This window comes from Lithobates pipiens, unplaced genomic scaffold (genome assembly GCF_037356315.1).
Source record: "Lithobates pipiens isolate NorthernLeopardFrog02 unplaced genomic scaffold, aLitPip1_a1.2 Scaffold_18, whole genome shotgun sequence".
Lineage (NCBI taxonomy): Eukaryota > Metazoa > Chordata > Amphibia > Anura > Ranidae > Lithobates > Lithobates pipiens.
In genome coordinates, this window is record NW_027507758.1 from 459,993,137 (window position 1) to 460,020,007 (window position 26,871).

Genomic DNA, 26,871 nt, shown 5'->3' on the forward strand with positions numbered 1-26,871 from the left:
TTTTCTCCTCAAGCTGACAGCAGAGGAGGAAAAAAAAGCTCCTCACCGGCTCAGCTTAAAGGTCCATCGGTCCCGAAATGAAAGAGGCCATTATGCTTTATAATTGGAACCTGAAAGTGCTCACCAGTGCCACCTATCAATGCCCACAAGTGCCACCCCCACCAGTGGTGCCAATCAGTGCCACATTGAAATGCAGCCTATCAGTGTAACCGATCAGTGCCCATCACTGTCACCCATCAGTGCCCATCACTGCCGCCTCATCGGCGTACATCAGTGCCAGATAAATTACCAGTTTTAAAATTTTATAACAAAGTTATAACAAAATATAACAAAAAAAAGATTTTTTTCTTAAAAATTCTGTCTTTTTACATTTTTTTAACAAAAAATAAAAATCGTACAGGTGATAAAATACCACCAAATGAAAGCTCTATTTGGGGGAAAAAATTATAAAAATTTCATTTGGGCGCAGTGCTGTATGACCGTGCAATTGTCATTTAAAGTGCATCAGCACTGAAAGCTGAAAATTGGTCTGGATAGGAGGGGGGTTTAAGTGCCCAGTAAGCAAGTGGTTAACCACAGTTGGGGTTTTTATTTTTTGCTAAACAAACAAAAAAAGATGGAAAATTTGGAAAAAAAAAAAAAAGGTTTGTTATAAAGTTTTGCAAACAAGTAATTTTTCTCCTTCATTGATATGCGCTGATGAGGCGGCACTGGTAAACACTGATGGGCACAGATAAGGCGGCACTGATGGGCACAGATAAGGCGGTACTGAAGGGTACAAATAAGGTGGCACTGATGGCCACTGATAAGGTGGCACTGATGAGCCCAGATAGGTGTTACTGAGAGGTACCACTGATGGATGGCACTGATGGTCACTGATAGGTGGCACTGATGGGCAGTACTGTTGATGAGGCACTGATTGGTGACACTGTTAGGTGGCACTGTGTGCAGTGATAGGTGGCGCTGGTGGGCACTGTTGTGCTGGTGGGAGCTTTCCTTGATCGTTCCCGATGATTGTTTTTTTTTCTCCTTGAGCTGTCAGCGCGAGGACAAAAATTTGCTGATTGCCGCCACTATTTACATCACATGATCAGCTGTCAGTGGCTGATAGCTGATTATGTGGTAAAGGGCCAAGTCTCAGACTCGCTGATCACAGAGCATGCTGCACACGCGCTGCAGGGGGCGTGCAGGCCGCTCAGGCACGGGAGGATGTCTATTGACGCTCTCCCGGCAAAGTAGGTCCACGATATAGCCGTCATTCGGCTATAGCGCGGATCTGAAGAAGTTAAGGACCGAGCCTCTTTTTTTACACTTGTTTTTTACAAGTTAAAATTTGTTTTTGTTTTTTTGCTAATTTAACGAACGATGGTATGACCATCTTTCTCCATTCAAGTATGGAATTTAAATGGTAGTCCTCCTTCTTTGTTATTATTTGCTGTATTTATAAATAGGTACAGGCTAGATAAATCATTATCATCTTGTTGATTGGCTAGATGTTTCCCCCCACACTGAGGGCTTTCACTGCCATTGGTCTTCTACGGGTGATCTGGCCCTTTATGGATTGGAGTTGGCTGTAGGGCTATCAGGCTATCTAGGGGGATTTCCCAATGGAACATACTCCCACGCCCCATCTTTTGAGGTAGGAGGATTGTGGGCTTTTCCAAGAGGTGTTGCTCACTTGATCTGTGAAAGGTTTACAGCCAGGTGTGTGCAAGATTGTACTTTTTGAAGTTGTAGTTATTTTTGTATATTAATACTGTTTTCTTTCTTTTTTATATACACCTAGAGCTGAGTGAAATGTGTTTCTCTATATTTGCTAAATGAATATTTACGTCCTTTTTCCTGAAGAAGCCACACCTGCGAAACATGTTGAAAGATTTGGACGTGATATCAATAAGTATTTGATTACAGTATTTCTTTGTCAATGATAGGCTGTGTGTGTATACCTAATGACATTGAACAACACTATAGTCTTAACTTTTTATGAATTTCTTAAATAAATAATTGGTGTCTTTTATATAGTAGACTGGAGTAGTTTTCTAATATTTTGTAACTTTAAAATCCCATATCTCCAATTTTTCCCACTTTATAATTTAGGGATGTTGGTACCATATTATTCTTAATTAGTTTGGAGCTGATCTTTACCTGCATCTTTGTTGTGAAAGATAATGTTACGCCGAGTAAATTGATACCCAAAATGTCAAGCTTCAAAAGGGCCCCCGCTTGTGGAATGGCGACAAACTTTTACCCTTAAAACTCTCCATAGCGATGTTTAAATATTTCTACAGGTTACCAGTTTTGAGTTGCAGAGGAGATCTAGAGCTAGAATTAGTGATCTTGCTCTAACGATCGTGGCGATACCTCACATGTGTGGTTTGAATACCGTTTTCATATGCGGGCACTACTCACGTATGCATTCACTTCTGTGTGCAAGCTCTTTGGGGCTGGGCGCTTTATTTTTTTTTTTTAAAGTGTTTTTTGTTTCTTATTTATTTTAATTTAAATTTTTTATTTTGACACAGTTTAAAAAATTGGGTCACTTTTATTCCTATTACAAGGAATGTAAACATCCCTTGTAATAGGAAAAAAAGCATGACAGGACCTCTTAAATATGAGATCTGGGGTCAAAAAGACCTCAGATCTCATATTTACACTAACCACTTCGCGCCCGCGCTATAGCCAAAAGACGGCTACAGTGTGGATGCTAACAGCCAGGAGGCCATCCCTGGACATACTCCTGCTTACTTCCCTAATGCATGCCGACGCGGGCGCGCATCGGGGAAGTTCTGTGCTGGCCGTGTCCCCCGGACACAGCCAGTCACAGATCGCTGTAAACGGCCAATCACAGCGGCCGTTTACAGCGTGATCGGCGTGCCCAATGTAAACATATGAGATCAGCTCTCATCGCCGGCTCTCCCTCCTCACACAGACAGCGCATGAGGAGAGAGAGATGAACCGCTGCATCTCTGCAGCAGTCAGTGTAAAATAAATAAATAAATAAAAATACAGTGCCCATCTGTCATCAGTGCCACCTGTCATCAGTGCCACATAGTGCCATCTGTCATCAGTGCCACCTGTCATCAGTGCCACATAGTGCCATCTGTCATCAGTGCCATATCAGTGTCATGTTTCATCAGTGCCAAATATTAGTGCCAACAGTCATCAGTGCCACGTATCAGTGCCACCTGTCATCAGTGCCACCTGTCAGTGTCCCGTGCCATCTGTTACAAGTGTCATGTGCCATCAATGCCAGGTATCAGTGCCATCTGTCATCAGTGTCACGTGTCATTAGTGCCACATATTAGTGGCACCTGTCATCAGTGCCACGTATCAGTGCCATCTGTCATCAGTGCCAGGTCGGTGTCACGTGTCATTGTCCTGGTGCTCCAGGGCCTTCAAAAGTGTAATAGGTAGTCAACAAGTTAGATGTGTAATTTATGCTCCTAGAACACGTGATGGCACTCCCTGCATGTTGGGTCTCTCTATGTGGCTAGGCTGTGGAAAAGTCCCACACATGTGGTATCGTAATACTCATGAGGAGTAGCAGAATTTATTTTGGGGCATTATTTGTGGTATACACATGCCACGTGAGAGAAATAACCTATTACAATGAAAATTTTAAATAAAAAATAAAAAATAAAAAAAATAAAAAATCTTCATTTTGCAAAGAATTGTGGGAAAAAATGACAACATCAAAAAGCTCACCATTCCTCTTACTAGATACCTTGGAATGTCTACTATAAAAAAAAGTGGTCATTTGGGGGGTATTTGTAATTTCCTGGCTTGTTCGGGTCACAAGAAATGAGATAGGCCACCAGTACATCAGATGTGGTCAATTTTGTGTGATTTGCACCACAGCTTGTAGACTCTCTAACTTTCACAAAGACCAAGTAATATCCACTAATTTGGGTTATTTTTACCAAAGATATGTAGCAGTATAAATTGTGATCAAAATTTTTTTGAAGAAAAATTAATAATTTGCAAAATTTTATCACAGAAACAAAGAAAAATGCGCTTTTTTTCAAAATGTTCGTTATTTTTTCATTTATAGCGCAAAAAATAAAAAACCCAGAGGTGATCAAATACCACCAAAAGAAAGCTCTATTTGTGGAAAAAAAAGGACAAAAAATTCATTTGGGTACAGTGTTGCATGACTGAGTAATTGTCATTCAAAATGTGAGAGCACCAAAAGCTGAAAATTGGTCTGGGCAGGAGGGGTGTTTAAGTGCCCAGTAGGCAAGTGGTTAAAATGCAATAAAAAAATAAATAAATAAAAAATAATTGAAAAGCAAAAAAAAGAAAAAATTCTGCTTTAAGAGCTATGGGCGGATGTGCCGTTTGACGTTGCTTTGTTTTAGGAGCAAAACTCCTAAAACAATAAAACTTGGTAATTTAACCTGTAGCGGCGGCTCCTAAAGAGCACGCACTATGCGTCTTTCAAAGTTAAAGCTATGCCTGAACTGCAGTTTGGTTTGAGTGCAATTGTCTAAATTAGACTTCGGCATCAGTCTGACTGGACTGTGAGATGTTCAGCCTGGCCACAGGGGGCACTGTCTCTTTGGCAGGCATGGAACTATGGTCTGGTTAGGTGCTTAAGTTATTCTCTCTCGGAGCCTGCTCAGTGGGAGTTGTGCTCTCGCTGTGCTTTCTGGGAGAGGGTATTTAAGATGCGGACGTCATGTGGTTGGGGTTCTGGTCCAGAATGATGTACTGACTTCATGGTCCTGGTCCTCCTGACTAGCCCCCAGGAAGGCTATGGCCTGGGGTGCGGATCCACCCGATTTTGATCTCTCGGGGTTGGCTAGTCCAAGGCAAGGAAACGAAAGGAGGATTCTGAGGTGGTTGGGTGCCGTCTCCGGTTTGGGAGAGACACAGTGACTTCATGCATTCCAGGGGAGGACTCTTCAGAAGAAGACCAAGTACGGGTTGGTTTCTTAGTAAGAGCCTGGAAGGGCTGAAGTACCCAAGAGAATCCATCTCGTGGATATCCCCAAGCTGGCTGAAAGATTCAGGTATCCTACGAGTGTTCTTCAAGTTAGTTTCCCTACGTGTTCTACAACAACGTCTGTGGCAGAGACATTATCTTGTACTGTATGTTCTACAACAACGTCTGTGGCAGAGACTTGTTCCTGAGTAAGCACCTTGTTGGCTGCTAGGCCTTGTGAGAGAGGGACTGTCCAACTTGAGTGAACATCCACTTGCGAATGGCTATTCTCTGGAAAAGAGTGCATGAACTTCCTTTCCAACCCTCTGATCCCAATTTAAGAGACTGTTCATTGTCTACATTTTGCAAATAAAATCCATTCAAGTGGATCTGTTGTCAGTCTCTTGACTTACTGGGCCATTTACCACGGGACACCCCTAGAGGTGAAACGAGGAGAACAGAAGGTAACGGTAAGCCCAAATCTAACCAGCAGCTCCTTCGGGGGTAGTGCTACAAACCTTTAATAGGCCGTTAAAAAGGTTTAAAGGTTTAAAGCGTTTGATAACAATGAGGGTATAAAACCACTACACACAAAAATGTGTATTAGAATATATATATGAAAACATGCCAAAAAACAGTAAAGAACCTTTTCATTATAAAGAATAGAAGTGGCACAAAATGGATCAAGCGAGGACGTCAGAAACCTTATTTTATCAATAGCCATACACACTTTATAGCCACTGTGCAAACACACACCTGTAACATACCCTTGTTTTTGTGGTTCTAGTATGGTGGCCAACAATCCATACCGCATCCCTCATAACAACCCAGGATTGCCTACTAAAATTGTAATTGTAGCACCTTGATGTTTAGGGAAGGTTGCTATTAAATTTATTTGCCAATTGATAGTTGCCTTGGCCAACTGTCAGGAGATTAAATTGATTTCACCCTAATTCTGGAATTGCTGCACTTCTCTCTTCTGTTGTTAGGTGTCCAGGTATCTGATGACAGTAGATAAGAAAGGGCATTGCAATGACAGATTAGGAATGAATGGGGTGTCTCAGTGAATGAGCAGGGATTTTCTTGGGTCCCTAGGCCTGCTGGAAGAACCTATTTATTTGCGTGGAGTCAGGTGATCGATGTTCTGTGCCACCTGGATGGCTGTCTGGGTGGAAGTGTGTTGTGCTGCCCTGGGCTGCTAGGCCGAAAGCCTGAGGCCTAGCCCGGGAACATCTGGCTGCTAGGCTGTCTGAGGGCCTATCCAGAAGCAAGAGAGCAAGCATAAGGTTGGGACTGCGGGCTTGCAGTCCTACCAGAAGTAACGGTTCTGCTGGCTGGAGAACCTGTCGTGGTTGGAGGTAGAGGGGAAGCTGTCGCCACTAATGGACCATGCACCTTGTTACCGCGGACCATTGTGAGTAGCTGAAGTACCAGAGCAGTGTTCTCACCAACCAGGGACAGTGAAGAAGTGTGAAACTTCAGCAAGTGTCAAGTCAGGGACCCAGCCAATGTTTGCAGAGCATTATTGTGTGACAAGCTAGGGACCCAGCAGGGATGCGTGGGTGATGCTTGAGGAAGATACGGAATGAGAAGATTTGAAACGCTCAGGGGATCCAGTAGCAAGTGGATCAGGAAGTCTAGTGAAAGGCTGGGAGCTCAGTAGAGTGAATAGTAGATAGGAAATAGTACAAGAAGTAGGAATTTGTTGCAACTTTTGTTGTAAACTGTTTATTGACATAGGAGACAGCGATCCTACTCATGCAGATGTGGTGTCTGACTTTCCCTGCATTGCTGTCTGCCTATAGAAGTCTCGGAGTCTGCCAATTAAAAATTGCATCTACTTAAGGGTCCCCTGGCCCCAGCCCCCTCTCCCACAGTTCTGTTCAAGAGACAATAAATCTCTTTGCATTCAAGAAGTGTCTGGCGCTGATCAAGCTACCTTGCATCACACCCACAATGCCTTGTAAACCACTCTACACAGAAGGATGTCCCTAACTCTGGAGGTCACCATTAGGCCTTCGGGGGCTCGGGACCTCTTTACATAATTTTGCTCCCTTTTTGTGCTGTTCACACTTGAGCATTTTTGACACTCAACAAGCAAAAACCTATTGTTTTCAATAGTCCTTGTTCACATCTGAGCATTCTGTTGCTTGCAGCAAAATGCCTGTTGCTCAAAAAAGTACATGAGCTACTTTTTAGGGAGAATTGAGAACTTTGTCCACATAGACTTCAATAGAGATGCCTAAAAAGCGCAACACTTAGCTTTTTTTTGAGTGTTTTGTTGTGCATTTACTGCTGAAACATCAGCTATCCGCCTTTTTTTCAGCAGCACTCCACACCTTTTAGTTGAAAAATGCCTGACAAAAGCTGCAAAAGCATGCAATTCTGCTCCAAAAAATGATCAAAAATGCTTGCCAAAAAAAAAGCTTGAAAAAATGCTTGAAAAATGTAATGCTTGTGTGAATGTAGGAAAACTGCTCATCCCAAGCAACAGATCCCATACCATGATTACACTCATCAGTCACCTCGCTCAACTCTCCTTGCCAAATTTATGGAATAACAGTAGAATAAAAAGCACAGTCGTTCCCTAAACAAATCCCTTACTCAGGCTTGTGGCTGCTCCAGCATACCTGCACAGGAGAAAATCCATGATGGTCCCAGTAATCCCCTTAAGCTGTAGAAGGATCCTGTAGCCAGATGTTTTTTTAAAGAGGTAGTAAATCCTGATGGGTTTTACTTCCTCTTTTAGCATAAGGGTCTAGTATGCAACGTATACTATTTCATTATGTTGCACTTACCTACAAACAAAGCCTGCAATGTCCCCGCTGGTGGCTGCATCCATCTTCACTCCTCTTCCTTCTGGGGGCTGTGGACTTCAGCTCTGTGAGTGACCGGAGTCGCGTGACGTCACTCCATCGCATTTGCGCAGGAGCCGCCGGTCACGACACAGGCCCTGTAGAAACGGCATGATCGGACCCTTTCATTAGTGTGCATGCGCCGATGGCGATGATAACAAGGAATCTTAGTGCTCCAATAACACACTATAACCAGTGACTCATAACCGAGGTTTATGAACCTGGTAAATTAGACTGATAAACCATCCTCGGTAAAAATATATAAATTGACTGGTGCTTTAAATCCAGCTAGTAATCTAGCAATTAATATATACACTTTCTAAATTCATAAATCATAAAGTGACAATTAAATGTGCAATCCTATATAAAGTGACTGGTGTTCTAGTGAAAAAAATATATATAATCATAAACACGGTCCTTTTCAATTCATAAAAGCAAAGTCTTTTCGAAAAAAAGTGACACGTGCTCTTCAATCATGCTTTCTTTTATCTTTTAACTCTTGCTGGTGCTTCTTATGGTGCTCCCCTAAAGGTGTTGCACTCACCAGAATTATTCACCCCAGGTGGTGTATTCCACATTTACAGTATATGCCACTGTTTAACAGATCCATGCCTTTAGATACCTCTCCTCTCTTTACTCCTTTGAAAGTTCAGCCCCTCCGTCTCATCCATGATAACCGTGCCACTTCTTTTCTTGGCGAACGGGATTGTCCTTTCAGGAATATTCTTTTCTTCCTTGTATCTGCACCATGCAAATGGTGGTCACATCAGATACTGATTGGTTTTAGGACCCCCCACTGTACATGTTAGAGTGGCCTTTTAGGCCCCTTTCACACGGGCGGATAGAATGGTGCTTTTAGCTGCGGATTTTCTAGTTTTCCACCGCAGCCAAAGGCACACAATGCTTTCCTATGGCCTTGTTCACACACAGCGTTTAACTGTGATTTCGTTACGTGCGGTTCGGTGCGAATAGAAAAAATTGAATTGTATGCGTCCAGGTGCGATGTAGCGCAGCTATAAGCACATAACCGCAGGTAATCGCAGTCTTTTGTGTCAATTGCGGCCAGCAGCGTGAAAGAAGAAAAAAAACACCCGGAAGCACATCCTAATCAGCAGGAGTACCTGGGAAATGACACAGGAAGTTGAGAGGGATGAAAGGGGAGAAGACAGCATGGTGGCAAGAGATTCCTCGCACGAGGCCATCATCGCACTGGTGCATGCCCGACCAGAGTTATGGGACTCAGAATGCCCAGGATATGCAGACCGAGTGCTGAAGAGAGCAAAGTGGGAGGAAGTCTACAAATATGTCACACCGAACTGGGACGAGATGTCTGCAACTGAACAGGATAACCGAGGTGAGTGCAAGGTTTGTTGTGTCTATGCAGCAGGGTACAGATGCATCCTAGTAAAGATTTTACCCCCTAATGACCAGGCCATTTTATAGCAATACAGCACTTTGTCACTGACAATGCTGCAAATTCCACAAAATTAGACATGCTATCTGCCAATAGAACTTAACCAAAAAGTGCATTCTATGTTTTTTATATATTGCAGGAAAGGAGGTTTATACACGTTGGAGGTCCCTGAGCGACCGTTACAAAAAAGAAGTCAACGAAGAGAAGGCTGCGGAGAGAAGCGGAGCACCCTCAACTCGTCGCAGGCCTAACCCCCATGCAGAGGCTTTGTCATTTTTGAGGCGCACCACTGAGATGCGCACGTAAGTATATCCATTTATTTTACTTAGCGATTTGTGACCAGTAAAGGCATATTCATGTTCACTTTTTTTTTAAACGTGTAATCTTTATTGTTACCTAGAACTGTGTCAAGTGTCCCTGGGAGAGCAAGCGCAAGGCGCGAAAGTTCGTCGCCATCACCATCAGGAGACGCTGACACCAGTCAAGAAACCACAGAGACAGTGTCATCCCAAGAATATCATCCATCCACTCAAGAACCTGCGGTATGTATTTTAAAAATGTCACAATTTCTGTCCACAAAAAAACATATTACTTACATTTTTAAAAGGCAGCTGGTGTTGGCACAAATGTTGGAGAAACAACAACAGCTTATTTTTGGGCAAGGTGTGACTATGTACCTGTGTGTGATCTATTCTAAACAGGTGCTGCAATATTTGTACAAGCCATCATAGGCTGTTCACTAAAGTGTGACCTCAGTATCAGATGCATAATCTATATATTATAACTATTGCAGGCAAATCCAGATAGGAGAGTCCGGTCTACTTCCACCACCCGTCGAACACGTACTCAACAAGAGACACCTTTTGAGGAATATTTCAACCGTATCATTGAAGAAATGAGAAAACAATCACAAAACCAGGCTAAAGATGATGAATTCCTCAACATCTCAGACCCAGATGTTATGTTCTTGAGAATGTTGCTTTGTGTAATCAGGGAGATTCCTGCAGATAAGCGCACTGAGGTCAGGGGTGATATACATGCCTATTTAACGTATATTGTGTCCGCTTGCAAAGAGCAACGCCCATATCCTAAATTTCAGCCATGGGCTATGGGTTTTAATTCACCTAGTGGCTCTTTCAGTAGACCAATGCCCAGTCAGCAGTGCCATGACACAACATCTGCCATTAACCCTTATGCAGGACCCCCACCACTGTATACACCTTACCCGTCTAATCCTGGTTACCAAAGGATGCATGTGCAGCCACACCCAGTGTCTTCACCCTCATCTTCCCATTCAGGATCACCCGTAGATGTTGGCAGTGAACCAAGCCATTCTTCCCTGCGTAACCCTAATTATCCAATATATGAAAACTTATAGTATTCCTATGGCAGTGATATGACAGTTGTATTTTTCTTGTTGTGTAATGTTACTTAATGTTTTACCTACACTACTTAATGTTTTACCTACACGAACTAATGTTTACAACCAACCCCAGATTCCTCCATGTACACTGAACTGTACGCACAGAAGAATCTCCCACTGTCCCAAGCTTATACATGTTGCTACTTGGCCCCACTTGCTCTCACAATACCTGAACTTTCTGATTGGGTGCTAGCATTGTTTAGGTTGAGAGACTTGGCCCAGTGGGAGATTACCCCATCTACACAGTGGAGTGTACATGGAGACATCTTTTGCACTTTCTCCATCTAGCCAAATATTTCAGAACTGTTTACCGCACTCAGTGCCCATCTTTGGCCCCTTTCACACGGGGCGGATCAGTAATGATCTGCCCCGTGATGATCCGCTCGCTCAGCGGGGATTGCTCCGTTGTCCCCGCTGAGCCGGCTGCGGACAGGGCGGTCTCCGCACACTGTGCAGGGACCGCCCTGTCAGCTCTCCGCTCTCCTCTATGGTGATCGGACGAGCACGGACCGTCTGTCCGTGTCCATCCGATCCGCTCTGCAGACGGATAGAATAGGATTTTCCTCCGTCTGCAGAATCGGACTGTTGCGGAGGCGGACGATATCGGGTGCCACCGCAATTGTCCGATTCTGTAGACGGAGGGAAATCTAATTTTTCTAGCCGTCTGCAGAGCGGATTGGATGAACACGGACAGATGGTCCGTGCTCTTCCGATCCCCATAGAAGAGAACAGAGAGCTCACAGGGCGGTCCCTGCACAGTGTGCCGGGACAGCCCTGTCTGCCACCGGCTCAGTGGGGACAATGGACAATGGAACAATCCCTGCCGACCGAGCGGATCATCACGGGACGGATCATTACTGATCTGCCCTGTGTGAAAGGGGCCTTACAGCACTTCAGGAATACTGTAACCTTTTTTTTTTTTTTTTTAGGGGGGTAGTGGGGGATATTTTGAGGACTCGTTATCTGTTGCACTTGAAATTCAATACTTGAAACTAAAAGGAGATTTTATATATATATATTCCAAAGGAATTAAAAAACATTTTTCTATACTTGCAAGCATTCAATGTTTTTGTAAGGTTTTTCTATTTTTTATACACCCTGTGCATTGCAAAAGATAGAAATAAAAACAATTTAAATTGTTGAAAATTGTTGACTACTTTATTTAAGGCAAATGTGAAAACTGACACAAAAACTTGAAAACTGTGATGAAAAAACTTTGACATGTAAGGTCCATGCAACACCGGTTAAAAATTTACACATAGTCCAATTGCCATGGCAGCTGTCCATCTTCACTCAAAAAGTAATCAGTGATATGTTCACGGACTTGTAGGGCCTGATTACTTGGACGAGTGCCAGTAACATGACCTATGGGTTCCTCAGAAACAGGGGTTTCGGTGGCCACGATCTCCTTACCCCTCAAAAAATTGTGGAGAACACAACATGCTAGAACCACATTGACGGCATGATCAACTTCTAGATGCATGGCTGTCATCAAAACACGCCATTTGGCAGTGCAAATGCCAAATGCGCACTCAACCATTCTTCTAGCTCTGCTGAGTCGATAGTTAAAAATTCGCCTCCTGGCAGTGAGACCATGCCTGGTATAGGGCCTTAGCAGGTGAGTAGATAAGGCAAATGCCTCATCTCCCAGCACTACAAAATGAAGATCTGGTCCAGTAGTACCAGGGAGAGGCCTTGACTGTGGCACCTGAAATTCGCCATATTGAAACCGCCGCCCCATTACGGAATTTCTGAAAATTCTAGAATCTCCAGAACTCCCATACGCTCCAACATCCACAGCGATGAACTTCATATTTGCATCGCTGAGTCCCAGAAGCACAATGGAAAAGTATTTCTTATAGTTGAAAAAGCGGTAACCGGATTTTGGAGGCTTGATGAGCCGGATGTGTTTCCCATCTAATGCCCCAATGCAGTTTGGGAAGTTGGTCTTCTCCCAAAATTCCTCCGCTATTTCCTCCCACAGACTGGATGTTGGCTCCGGCATGACTGATGTTCTCAGTTCTTCCCAGATAATATGACAGGTATCGTGCACAATGGTGGATACGGTGGAAATTCCCATCAGAAATTGATGATGGAGGGAGGTGAAACTGGCACCAGTGGCAAGGTATCTGCAATACAAAATTGATAACAATTCAGAAAATATAAAATATAGTAAAATAAATAAAAAAAAAAAAAAAATCAATATACATATGGAGTTCTACATGGTAACAAATAAACATCAGCATCTATATAAGCTGATGACTTTTAACACATTGCAGCCCAAAGATAAAACATCCCTCGGCTCTGGTAGTAGGTGCTGGCATCCAAACAGGAAGCCTGGTGGTGGGTTGGTCTAGTACAAAATATTATTTGGTGGTACCTTGCTTGTTAATGCAAAATTCTGCCTTTGTGTTCAGAGCTCACCTACATAATGAGAAACTACTGAAACTTGATGACGTTTCCTATTTGCAAAAAATAAAACTGACTGTGCAAGGCACGATAGATAGTTTTCAAGGATAAAAAATAATGGTAATGGTAGTAATGTGCGAAAAATCGCTGTTGTGATATAGATTAGGTCATAGATTCATCTATCTATCTATCTATCTATATATATATATATATATATATATATATATATATATATACATACATACATACACACTATTGCCAATATTGCCTAAGCCTGCATGTACATGAATTTAAGCATTTGTTCAACATATGGAAAACCTACCTTAAAGTAAGTAACAGCCGTTCTTCTGGACTAATGCTTCTTCGCATATTGGTCGTGGTTCTGGTCAGGTGTCCTCTAACAAGTACCAACAGCTCATCGAAGCACGCCACCGACATCCTTGTGTAATTATGGAACTTGTCCCCATGAGTCCTCAGCTCACCGAACATGAGGGCAAAGTAGCCGATCGATAGGCGCTGAGACGTTAAGGGATGGACCCAGTAACGACGAGGACGTCGCCTACTCTGGATCGCTCTTCTTGTCTTCATCCTCATCATTAGCAAAATGAGCATTGCAAGCAAACTACCCATATTTGCATTCATTTTTTCAAAAAACTCTGGCACAAAACTGAGCACTCCTCTCCCTGCAAAACTCCAACACACACTCAGCCAGAGAACAAAGAAACAGGTTTAAATACAGAGGACCGCAATGCATCATGGGTACATTCCAGGGAACAAAAACATAAATAAATAAAAGGGTTGCTATGGGAATAAAAACTGCAGTTAAACGCAACCGCATAAAAACGCACGTAAACGCAGGTAAGCGCACTGTGCAAACGCAGCTGATCGCTGTGCCTGGAGCCTTGAATTTTGTAGAAAAAAATAAACATGATAAACTGCGGCAGAACAGCCGCCCGTGTGAAAGGGGCCTTATTGTGGCCAGCCTAAGGCACACCTGTGCAATAATCATGCTGTCTAATCAGCATCTTGATATGCCACACCTGTGAGGTGGATGGATTATCTCGGCAAAGGAGAAGTTCTCACTAACACAGATTTAGACAGATTTGTGGACAGTATTTGAGAGAAATAGGCCTTTTGTATAAGTCATAGATCTTTAAGTCCAGCTCATGATAAATAAAGACAAACACAAAAGTGTTGCGTTTTATAATTTTGCTCACTGTATATATTTTCTTCACTAGAGCAGTTACTTTATATAAGATTGCACATTCAATTCTCACTTTATGATATACAGTGCCTTTCAAAAGTATTCACCCCTCTTGGCTTTTTACCTATTTTGTTACATTACAGCCTTTAGTTCAATGTTTTTTTTTATAATCTGAATTATATGTGATGGATCAGAAGACAATAGTCTAAGTTGGTGAAGTAAAATTAGAAAAATATATACATAAAACTATTTTTCAAAAATTAAAAACGAATTGGCATGTGCGTATGTATTCACCCCCTTTGTTATGAAGCCCATAAAAAGCTCTGGTACAACCAATTACCTTCAGAAGTCACATAACTAGTGAAATGATGTCTACCTGTGTGCAATCTAAGTGTCACGTGATCTGTCTTTACATGTACACACCTCTTTGAAAGGCCCCAGAGGCTGCAACACCTAAGCAAGAGGCACCTCAACCCTTTCAGCTGTGATAGCTGCAAAAGGTGATTCTAACAAAGTATTGAATTAGGGGGTGAATAGGTATGAACATTGACTTTTTCTGTTATTTTTTCCTATTTGTTGTTTGCTTCACAATAAAAAATTAAAAAAACATCAAAGTTGTGGGCATGTTCTGTAAATTAAAGTTTGCAAATTCTCAAACAATCCATGCTGATTCCAGGCTGTAAGGCAAAAAAACACGAAAAATGCCAAGGGGGGTGAATACTTTTGCAAGGCATTGCATGAATTTAGAAAGTGTATATATTATTATTTGTTAGATTACTAGCTTTATTTAAAGCACCAGTCACTTTATATATTTTTACAGAGGAAAGTTTATCCATCTAATTTACCAGCTTCATAAAACTCCAGTATAAGTCACTGGTTAGAGTGTGTTATTGAAGCACTAAGATTCCTGGTTAAAGCGGAGTTCCACCCAAAAATGGAACTTCCGCTTATCTGGTTCCTCCCCCCCTTTGGAGTCACATTTGGCACCTTGCAGGGCGGAGGGGGGAGAAGATACCTGTCTAATACAGGAATTTGCTCCCCCTTCCGGGGATAGATCGCCGCAGAATCTGCAGCGATCTATGCCATGTCCGGGGCCCCCCCCCCCGCTGTCTTCTGAGAGAAACACAGGTCCCAGAAGACAGCAGGGACCAGTCAGGACATGCAGGGCGACTCGCTCATGCCCAGTAGGGAACCAGGCTATGAAGCTGCAAGGCTTCACTTACCATTTCCCTTACTGAAGATGCTGGCGCCTCCACTTGGGAGCCGAGGGACGGGTCGGCTTCGGTGAGGACATTGTGGGCTCCCTGGATAGGTAAGTGTCCACATTTTAAAAGTAAAAAAAAGCTGTATTTGTAGCTCCTGACTTTTTAATTGTATTTTCCAGAAAGGTTTAAGGATTTATTTCACTCATAAGAACAGCACCACACTTACTGCCTTAAAATCATCATTCACCATACACTCCACCCAGGTGGTTGTATTAGTAAGGGCAGCAGTTCCATTTATAAACCCACAGCCATTTGCGAAGGGCCCCCCTAACTTCTTTTTCAGATGTTTCTTAGTTGGTGCTCTGGTCTCGGCATATTAGCAGGCTAGCAGGACAGACTCTGGCAATTGTGACAGCAGCAACCACTGATTTTCAGTAACCTCTTTGCCGGGTCCGGACCCCTGTCCCTTTTAAAACACACAGAATTAGGGGATTAGACCCAGGAAAGCTCTCCAAGAAAGAACCAGTAAAGGCAATTAACACTAAGTCTCCCAACTGGGGCAGCGTAAAACTCCACCTGCCTCCATACACAACATGATGCAACAGCTTTTTTCCACAATGCAGTTTTTTCCACTGTTCTCCCCTAAACTTGGCGTCTCCCATTGTCACCATCCACATCCCCACATATTCCTGTCCCTGCCCTATCTAGGTACTCTACTTCTCTTTTCCGCCACCCTGAAATACTCCCATTCTTGATAACTATTTGCAAATCTTGCTTACTTGTTCAGGATTCATTGACCCTGTGAACCATTCTACTCCTCAGCTCAGTAAATGCCTGAATGATCCTCATTCCATTACTGATACTATATCATCTAAGCCCTTTCTTTTAGTCACTCTTTAGCAATATTTACACCTTTTCTGTACTTGTTTATGCTCCTTAAAGTGGTGCTGCCACCAAAAAAAATAGCTCAAAATTCATAAAAAAACAAAAAAAAATAATAATTGGGGCAAAAATTTTTTTTTTACTCAACTCTAAATGCCTGTTGCTAGGGGGTCCTTCATAGTCTGCCTTCTTCAATGCCCGGGCTGGTGACTTCACTTCCCCTCGCGCCTCACACGTGTCCCAGATGACTGTGCGGCGTATCACGCATGCGCAGCGGGTGCCTGGCTGTGAAGCCACAGCCAGGTGCCCACAGTAAGAATGCCAGTGGAGCGGGGAAGTGATGAGGTGGGGCTTCATTCCCCCGCATCGCTGGACCCTGGGACAGGTAAGTGTCCGGTTATTAAAAGTCAGCAGCTGCAGTATTTGTAGCTACTGACTTTTATTTTATTTTTTTATTTTTTTTAGGGGGCACCCCACTTTAAAATGCAAAAAATTATACTTTGTATCTTTATACCTCAAACCTGTCTCATTTTGTAATGGGCACACTTTTTCTAGTTTAAAGAAAAGCTAGTACAATAACATTGCTAACCTATGGTTTGTTTGGGATTCTATCTCCCTCATGGATAAGATACGTTCACTTAATATAACAACATATGTTAAATCATTAAAAACAATAAATAAATATACAGTATAATATAGCATTTTTTTTGTTCTTTGTTTTTACCTGTTATTGCTATTAGGATACATTGCATATTCCCAGGCACGGCTCGGGGAATAGTTCCAATCTATTTCTTCAGCAGCGATGAAATATGTGACAACGCGGGAGTAAGGTGATTGTTTAACACTGCTTTTGCCGCATGAATCCACCCTGTAGTGCTGTCTCATTCCGCCTGTATAATGGTCAGCAACCATACATTCAACATTAAAAACACCTGGTGGGAGCAAAGACATATTTTAGTGACTACATCTACATGCCCACGCATTAAAAGACAAAAATAGGAATTTTGACTTACCTATAAATTCCTTATTTTGGAGTACAGGACTGGTATTCATAGTCTATGGGTTAAACACAGGCTACCTTCAGATGACTGGACACTGGCAAACAATTGGACTGGACCCCCAAGCAAAATAAAGAGGGACTCTTGTGAACAGAAGCGGTGGCTGTCAAGCAGCCCTGACCATATTCAGTCAGTGTAAGGACCGGGTCAGTTTTTTATATCTATCTCTCTATACAGTATATCTATATCTATATCTAGATAGATATGCTATTGGGATTTGAGCATAGGTATATCTTGTTTATTCTGCATCATCCAGAAGGTGCGGTGCAGTTACCTCATCCTTCTGAGACCAAGGAGGAGAAAATCTTTCACATTTAAATTGCTTGCACTGAAAAGCATTAGAGACAAAATGGCAGATAAACTGAATAACTCCCAAATCTTCTGCCTTTAAAATTGCACAGTGTGCTACACAATGCTGATAGTGTTTTAAAACCAGGAACTGGTGTTGATGTACACGGAAACCCTGTTTTATCTTGTCTACAACACTGGGCCTACTGAAGATCCAAGCTATGAGGTGGGCATACTTCTGAAGGGGTCATAAGAATCTGGGAACCATAGACATGGACCACGACCCTGGATGTTTATAACATCCTGCAGCTAACTACACATGTTGCAGTTCATGTCAAGATGAACCCCTAACAAAGGATCCAGTGCCTGAAGCAAACATTATAAAGTGAAGTTAAATTAGGTATCTGGCTCTCCAGGAGGCAATGCCCTCAGTTTGTAATAATGTACATTTGATTAGTCAGTCCCTAGGTAAAAACAAAGGTGAACCACGGTAAGGGGGTGACTTAAAAAGAGGCAGCCATCCTCAGAGTATGTCCAGCAACTCTGCAAAACATATAAAAGTTAGGTGCCTCTCTAAGTATAGTATTAAAACAATATCATTTATTGCACAAGATTAAAAACACATACAAGATATAAGTGGGAGTCATGCCCATCATAAGTATGTAGTCCTGGCAGTTCTACTGCGTCCTACAGGCTCTTCGTACTATCCGGGTAGCTGGGAGAGGTTCTGGTGTGATATTGTGCTGAATAGCTGTACATTCAGGAAAACCAGGAAGTAGTCAGGTCCATGCTGTCCAGCTTGAACCGGATTTTGATGCGACTGGAAACAATGCCTGTGTATTCTTGCGGTCTCAAGTCGCATCAAAGTGGGACCAAAGTAGTGCAGGGACTGCTTTGAAGTCACTGTGACTTGAAGTTGCACAGATATGAATGGTATTCATTGGAAACCATGGGGAACGACTTGTCATGTGACTTTACAGTGCAGAGGTGAATGATAAGTCGCACTAGTGGAAACCGAGCCTTGGTTTGATTTTTGGCCTTTTTTACCCAGATCATGTGAGGAGCCTGTGGGATGCAGTAGAGTTGCCAGGACTACATGCTTATGACGAGCATGTCTCCCACTTATCTTGTAATTGTTTTTAATCTTGTGCAATAAATGATACTCTTTTAATACTACACTTACAGAGGTGCCCTCCACCCCCCCCCCCCCTTGTTTCTTTTTAGAAGCAAACATTATAGGCCGGCCCCATTGAGTGGGATCTCGGTTTGGTCCCAAGGTACACAACAAGCATCATCAATCCAGGAACTGCTAGATAACTGAGCAGTGAGACCTTGAAATAAGTCTGAGAAAGAAATTGAACAGTTTTGAAGAAAGTACTTGTTCAGAGGAAAACAGGCCTATCACATAAAGACACTACCAAAAAGGTGGAGTCTGACGGAGTAGGCACATTGATAAGAGTGTGCCCTATGGGCAGCCCTAGCAAGTTTTTTTTGCCAATTTGTTCTGAAGGTGGATTGTATATAACCCATGGTTTATGAATACTAGTCCTGTGTCTTGCACTGTATTATTAAGATACAGTATATAACATTTTCCCAAGTATTTTTTTACCTCTGACAAAATTAAAAATCAGTACAATAATGTAACATTAAAGGGCATACATTCACACTAGATTCACAATGTCACATATCACAGATATAGGCAGCCTGACAATATAAAGCACCTGAAAATGTACCAGTAGTGTTAGGCCGCGTACACACGCGCGGACTGTTCGCCCAACTTTGTCCGTCCAACAGTTTCGGCAAACAGTCCGCTCAAACTTAGCATGGACGGACATGGCCACACACGACGGACGAACAGTTTGCTGAAACCGTGCGCGATGACGTGAACGGCACGTACGACGGGACGAAAAATACGACGTCCAATACACTGCAATGCAACCTTCCGACGTGGAAATCCTTTCTGAGCATGCGCAAGACTTAGTTGGTCGAACAAGCCTACACACGAGCGAACAGTCCGCTGAAACCTTGTTTCAGCGGACAGTTTTTCGGAATTTCCGTAAGACCTTGTTCGTCCAACTGTCCGCTGAAACTGTCCGCTGAAGCCCCACACACGAGCGGACTGTCCGCCCAAACACTGTTCAGCGGACAAGGTTGGCCGAACAGTCCGCCCGTGTGTACGCGGCCTTAGAAGAAAACATGTTGTAATTGTTTAAGTAGTAGATTTGAAAGGGTGGTATTAAAGCACCCCCTCCTATAAAAATAAAGCCCCACAAAGCTACAGTATATAAATGATACTGCTTTTCCCTTGCTTTAGTCCTATTTCCTTTGTATATGGCAGTTGTTATGCCACGTACACAAGGTTGGACTTTCCGGCAGAAAAAGACAGACGGAATCTTTTCATCGGATATTCCGATTGTGTGTGGGCCTCATCTGACTTTTTTTTCGAAAATTCTGATGGACCTAGAAATAGAACATCTTTTAAATATATTTTGGACGGAATTAATTCCTATCGGGAAAACCGTTAGTCTGTATACTGTTCCGATGGACCAAAAACGACGCATGCTCTGAAGCAAGTACGAGACAGCAGCTATTGGCTACTGGCTATTGAACTTCCTTTTTCTAGTCCCGTCGTACATGTTGTACGTCACTGCGTTCTAGACGGTCAGACTTTGGTGTTATCGTGTGTAGGCAAGACAGCTTCTGCGAAACTCCGTTGGAAAAAGAGTTTATTCCGACAGAAAAACCGGTCGTGTGTACGCAGTATTAGTTGTTAACAGATTCGAGTATTAACCACTTAAGGACCGAGCCTCGTTCTGAGATTTGTTGTTTACAAGTTAAAAAGTTTTTTTTTGCTAGAAAATACTTAGAACCCCCAAACATTATAAAAAAAAATTCTAACACCCTAAAGAATAAAATGGAGGTCGTTACAATACTTTGTGTCACATTGTATTTGCGCAGCGGTCTTACAAGCACACTTTTTTGGAAAAAATACACTTTTTTGAATTAAAAAATAAGACAACAGTAAAGTTAGCCCAATTTTATCTTATATTGTGAAAGATAATGCTACGTCGAGTAAATTGGCGACAAACTTTTACCCTTCATAATCTGCAACGGTTAAACAATTCTATCGTTTGTGTGTTTTGAGTTGTTTTGAGTTACAAAGGAGGTCTAGGGCTAGAATTATTGCTCTCGCTCTACCGATCACGGTGATACCTCACATGTGTGGTTTGAACACAGTTTTCATATGCGGGCACTACTCACGTATGCGTTCACTTCTTCACACTCGTGGGGATGGGGTGCGTTTAACCACTTGCTTACTGGCTACTTAAACCCCCCTCCTGCCCAGATCAGCGCTGACGCATTTTGAATGACAATTAAGCGGCCATACAACACTGTACCCAAATTAAATTGTTATGGTGTTTAATCATACTGACTGATCCCCAGCCCCTGCAGGGTCCTCAGTACTTCAGTCAGACATTGGATTAGTACTGGAGCCATTGGCAATGAATTTGCTGGCTCCACTCCTACAATCCCTACTCTGCCCTCAGCTCTACAGGATAATTTACATGGCCATGACCTTTCCTATAATTCATGGACCCCTCTTACTACCCACACCAGAGTGCGTCTCTCAGCCATCACATTCCCTGATAACTGCTGCTCTCCTCTACACCCAGCAGCCTTCCCCTGTGCTCATTCCTGCATGGGATGGGGCCCTTCACAGCTACTGGCGCTGATGGCGCTGGCTCCTGACCACTCACTCCTCTGCCAACAACCTATGAAGTCTTTTAATACAGCATCTGCCTCTATTAATGGACACTGCTTTCCCTATCCTAGGATTCCCAGAGCACTGCCATCACATTTGAATAGACCTTGGGCCGCGGGGCGCCCCCCTTCCCCAAAGCATGTGGCCTGGTACGGTTCAGGAGGGGGGGCGCTCGCTCCTCCCCACCCCCTTTTCTGACCGGCCAGGCTACGTGCTCGGATAAGGGTCTGGTATGGATTTTGGGGGCACCCCCACTCCGTTTTTTCAACCCAAGGGCCTGGTATGCTCCCAGAGGGGGGACCCATGCCTTTTTTTTATTTAAAGTTCTCCCGTGAGAGCTCATTGTTCTCTGATTGGCCACGGCCAAAGTCGCCTGGCCTGGGGCAACTTCAAGTCCTGTTGTAAGTCTCCCCAAGTTATGTTGAAGTCGTGCTGTTATTCATACTCAAGTAGTGTCCAAGTTGCCTCCAAAAGTCGCACTGGAAGTTGTGTTGCCCCTGTGTGAACCGGCTCTTAGAGACCTTACCTATTATGGTCAAGTAGTTAACTGTCTCCCTGCACAGTCTCCACCTTTGTTCTCTCTGTTGTGTTTTTCTGGTGCTGGTTTTTCCCTCTGCTGTATTTTTTTCAGTTTTTTCCCTCTACAGTATTGTTTGGTACAGACTATTCAGCTGGGAGGACATCTCCAAAGTTTTCTTATCCAAAGGATTTTGAAGGGCAATGGTTGGAAACTTCTGACTTGCTTCCCTCATTCTCGGGAACCTGTTTTCTGTGCACAGCTTAACTGACATCCACTCCATTTTGCCCTCAGTCTGTTTTTGTATTTAGGGCACTCTTATTTCAGGTTGCTTTTTCTTTGGGCATTCTTTGGCACCTTTTAGGGATAGTGAACTTACTGCAGAGGACAAATGCCCAGTTTATGGTAACTCAAAGGATGTGCTGATCACAGAATCCTTTGTTTTTATCTCTCGCTTATTCATCCAACCTCAATGAATTACAATTTTTTCGGGTCTTGCACCTTTTCCTTTTCCCGGCTGGTCTTCCCCACGTAATCTTTTCCCATTGGTGCAGCCATTGCTGCCCATGGGTTGGGTTTTTTTGGATGACAGAGATGGCTTTTAGGTAGATGGCAATCAGACAATTTGCTATATGTTCGTCATTTCACCTTTTGTTCTGATTTCATGTCTCTCCCCGTAAATACTTTGGATCATCATTGACTCCTTCGTTTACTATGCCTTTTGCCATGCCAAATTTGATACTGTGGGGAGAATTTTCCTTTGCAGTTGGAAGAATTTGTTGTCTCAGTTTTCATGGCCTACACTGGCTGCTGGTATTACCTGAGACAATTTGTTTTAGGCCCCCTTCATTATTATCAGTCGCGTATGGGGTAACAATGTAGGGCATTAAGTGGTAAGTGATGAAACGGCGCTAAATATCTCTTCAAAAAAAATAAGGCTAATACAGTGCTCGTATTATTCTTAAGTACCTCTGAAACAATCTTAACAAATGTAAAGTGCTAGTGATAAAGTGCTAATAACAATGTATATTCATTGTTATTAGCACTTCACTAGCACTTTACATTTGTCAACATTGTTTCAGAGGTACTCAGGAATAGTACCAGCACTTTATTACCCTTAATTAATATACTTAAGGACATACTTTGTCCTTATTTCTGGTTCTTTGGAGCTGTTTCGCCGCAAGGTGAATGCCTAGGTTTTCATATTTTTCAGAGGATTGGTGGTATTGTTGTCTGCTGCTGGGATCTTGAGGGAGATAACAGTATTTATTAAGAGCTGATGGGATTCATTTAAATGATTGGCCTAAATATGTTCACCTCCACCTACAATTTGGTGTCGTGCAGGTGCTGGCTGTGGTGGGGTGCTTGTCAGTGTACCACTGACTTGCATGTTACGGTTTTGACCTTGCCAGCAATTCATGTTGCTTTACGGGCTATGCCCTCAAGTTCAATTCTGGGGTCAGTCTAATGCCTGTCTGGCACTGATGGTAAAGTCAGACCTCTAAAGCCCCGTACACACTATCAGATTGTCTGCTGAGTTTTTCCTTCAGATTTACCAAAACCATGTAGTAGAAGGGCCTGCCTGATTGCATACACATTGAAACTCCTAAGGTCTGACCTCATGTATAAACTTGCATAGTCTAAAGCCCCATACACACTATTAGATTGTCTGCTGAGTTTTTCCTTCAGATTTACCAAAACCATATAATATGAGGTCAGACCTTAGGAGTTTCAATGTGTATGCTATCAGGCAGGCCCTTCTACTACATGGTTTTAGTAAATATGAAGGAAAAACTCAGCAGACAATCTGATAGTGTGTACAGGGCTTTAGACTATGCAAGTTTATATTAATGGGTGCACTTGCCATACTGTGACTGCCATTGTTTGGTGCATTTGGAAAGTTGTACTTTTCAAAAGTTCACTAAAGCTGTGGCCTTGCCCTTTTTCCAACTTAATCAGCTTCTGTGTCTTTTTTTTTTTTGGGGGGGCGGGGGCAAGGTCATCTGGTGCCCAGGGCCAAGATGGAAAACTGAACCCCCCCTCCCAGTGTAAAGAAAGAGTCTGTGTCACTTCAAAATAAGAAAATACTTAGAACAATACAAATTAAATTAGGTTTAATTTGATAATTTAATATGCAATAATAATCCACAGTAATTGCCTCAGTTTCTGAAACAATAATCCCCAGCATGTTGCTAGTTTATGTAATAACCCCCAGCATTAATGGGTTTGTCAGTGATCCCCATTATAAACTGGCTGGAGTGGTTAACTCCTCTGGGGGGAGGTTAATTAACCACCTGAGCTCTGAAAGATGTTACCCCTCATGGCCAGTCTATTTTTTGCTATATAAAAATGCACTACTTTAACTGGTAATTGTGTGGTCATGCAATGCTGTTCCCAAAAGAAAAGTATATAATTTTTTTCACACAAATAAAGCTTTCTTTTGTTTGCATTTGCACACCACTGGATTTTTTCGTTTTTGATTTATGAACAAAAAAAACAAACAAAAAACAAACATTTTGAAAAAAAAAAGTTTTACTTTCTGCTATAAAACATTTACCGGTAATAAAAATCAAAAGATTCCTCATATATTTAGGCAAAAATGTATTATTTGCTAAAAAAAAATCCCAATAAGTATATTAAATGGTTTGTGTGAAAGCTATAGTACCTAAAAACATTAGGATATATACTGGAATTTTTTTTATACTAGTATTGGTGGCGATCATTTGGGACTGTGATAGTGACACTAACTGAGACTTTGTGGTAACTGACTAACTGCCACTGATATCACCAGTGACACTAATACAGTGATCAGCGCTAATAATATACACGGTCACTGTACAAATGACACTGGCTTAGAAGGGGTTAACATATGGGGGCATTCAAGGGGGTTAATTGTGTGCCTAACAATGTGTAATGTGTATAACGTGTGCTGCTTTTTACTACTGATTGATTTGTTTCTTATCTCTGCTTTGCATGGAAAAGAAAAAAAAAGCGATCGTTCCCTCTGTACAGAGCGCTCTGGGCTGTGAGTTGACTCAGCTGGTCAGCAGGTCCTAGCTGTAAATTGTTGGCTGGGATCTGCTGACAGGCTCCCACTATGTACAACCACAGGGGAGTAGGCAGGCTGGGGAATCCGCCCAAAACTCTGAAACAAGCAGTGACGTACACCTCAGTGTCTGTAGCTGCTACCTGCGGTGTGTTGGCAAGTGGTTAATTACCAATGGTATTTGTGATATGCAGCATGAAGAGGGTTAATGTACTGCCACTGGTCACTGATGCATTAGTGACTAGTGGCAGTTAATTAACCCTTTTGTGCTGCATTAGTGGCACCAGTGTCAGTGTTATTTAATTCCTTCATGCAGCATGAGGCAAAAACCATTAACCTCTTCTCCCGGACCCGGGCAGCCAAACTAACTCACAGTTGCCAACCTGCCTATATGTTTGCAGCTCATTATAAGACAGCCCAGGGATAGCCCAGGGCCCAGCAGTTTGTATATATGTGCCCCTTTTCTGTCTTCCCCTTATGCGCCCTGTCCCCTTTGTTTTGTTTCCTCTATGGTGTCTGGAATGCTCCTGCGTTCCAGGACATGGATCCCCCTTCCGGGTTGCGGCACCGGTGCGCTTCCGCGCATTTGCAATCCTTGGATGAAACCGAGGCTTGGTTTTGCGCATGCATGGTGCAGCCGGGGACTCGGAGGCCAGGGAGGCGCTCTATGGCGGGTCGCCATTGCACAGGTGCAGACCAGACACGGCGGTGGTGTCACTACGGCAGGGATATTTAAATCCCTTTGAGCCCCTGTCACGTTGGGGATTACTGTGGGCAGTTTGCGGCAGCTTCTCCAGGCACCAGGCTCTCAGGTTAAAGGGGTTGTAAAGGTTTGTTTTTTATTTTCTAAATAAGTTCCTCTAAGCTAGTGCATTGTTGGTTCACTTACCTTTTCCTTCGATTTCCCTTCTAAATGTTTTTTTTCTTTGTCTGAATATCTCACTTCCTGTTTCTCCTCAGTAAACTTCTCACCATCATCCGAGCTGGTGGTTAGTCAGCCAGAACAGCTTACTGAACAGCTTACTGAGGAGGAACAGGAAGTGAGAAATTCAGACAAAGAAAACAAAGAAAAAAAATATTTATAAGGGAAATCGAAGGAAAAGGTAAGTGAACCAACAATGCACTAGCTTATAGGAACCTATTTAGAAAATAAAAGACAAACCTTTACAACCCCTTTAAGGTAATGTCATGGTTATGCAATAGTTTGTCTGCTTACCTGTTTCCATGTGTTCATCTAGAGACCAGCCGACCCTCACCTATCTGCTTTTGTAATCCATCCTCTTTCATGGCTCCACCCTAGCTCCTATCAGGGAGCTCTATATTAACCTGTGCACTGCAGGCCAACCCGGCTGATCAACCTTTGTGTGTTAGCTTCCTGTTACCTGCCGTCTGCGCTTCTGTTGTTCTGTTACCGACTTTGGTGTGTCCTTGACTATCCCTGTTTGCCTGTGATCCTGACCTTTTGGCATGTCCCTGACTATTCCTGTCTGCTTGTGGCGAGAGGGCCCTGGAAAAAAGACTCCAGCACTCCCCGTTCTTTAGGCAGCCTGAGCCCCTGGTCCCTTCTCTTCGATCCGAGGAGCATTCCCTGCCTACTGAGGAACCTATGCAGTTGGGCTGGACTAAATTATCTCCCGAAGAACGTGCTAGGCGCAGAACTCTGGGCCTATGCCTCTATTGTGGGGCCAAAGGTCATTTCCGTGACACTTGTTCTCTTCGTCCGGAAAAACGCTCAGGGCTAATACATCTGGAAGGTGGAGTATTAGACCCTGAAATATCACCTTCACCTTCTCGTCTTCTCCTTTCTGTGTTGCTTCATGTCGGTGCTTCCTCTCGTTCGGTCTCAGCACATTTGGATTCCGGAGCCGCTGCCAATTTCATGG

The 26,871-nt window shown here is 43.0% G+C and overlaps 1 protein-coding gene across 1 annotated transcript in view; it reads right to left on the reverse strand.

Annotated features, from left to right (window-relative positions):
• The window catches only part of LOC143988585 (ceruloplasmin-like), a 209,706-nt gene that overhangs the window by 55,197 nt on the left and 127,638 nt on the right, over positions 1 to 26,871 (reverse strand). Inside the window, exon 12 of the mRNA XM_077488263.1 lies at positions 17,041 to 17,248. Coding sequence (XP_077344389.1) covers positions 17,041 to 17,248 — 208 coding nt within the window. The remainder of the gene's footprint in view (positions 1 to 17,040; positions 17,249 to 26,871) is intronic.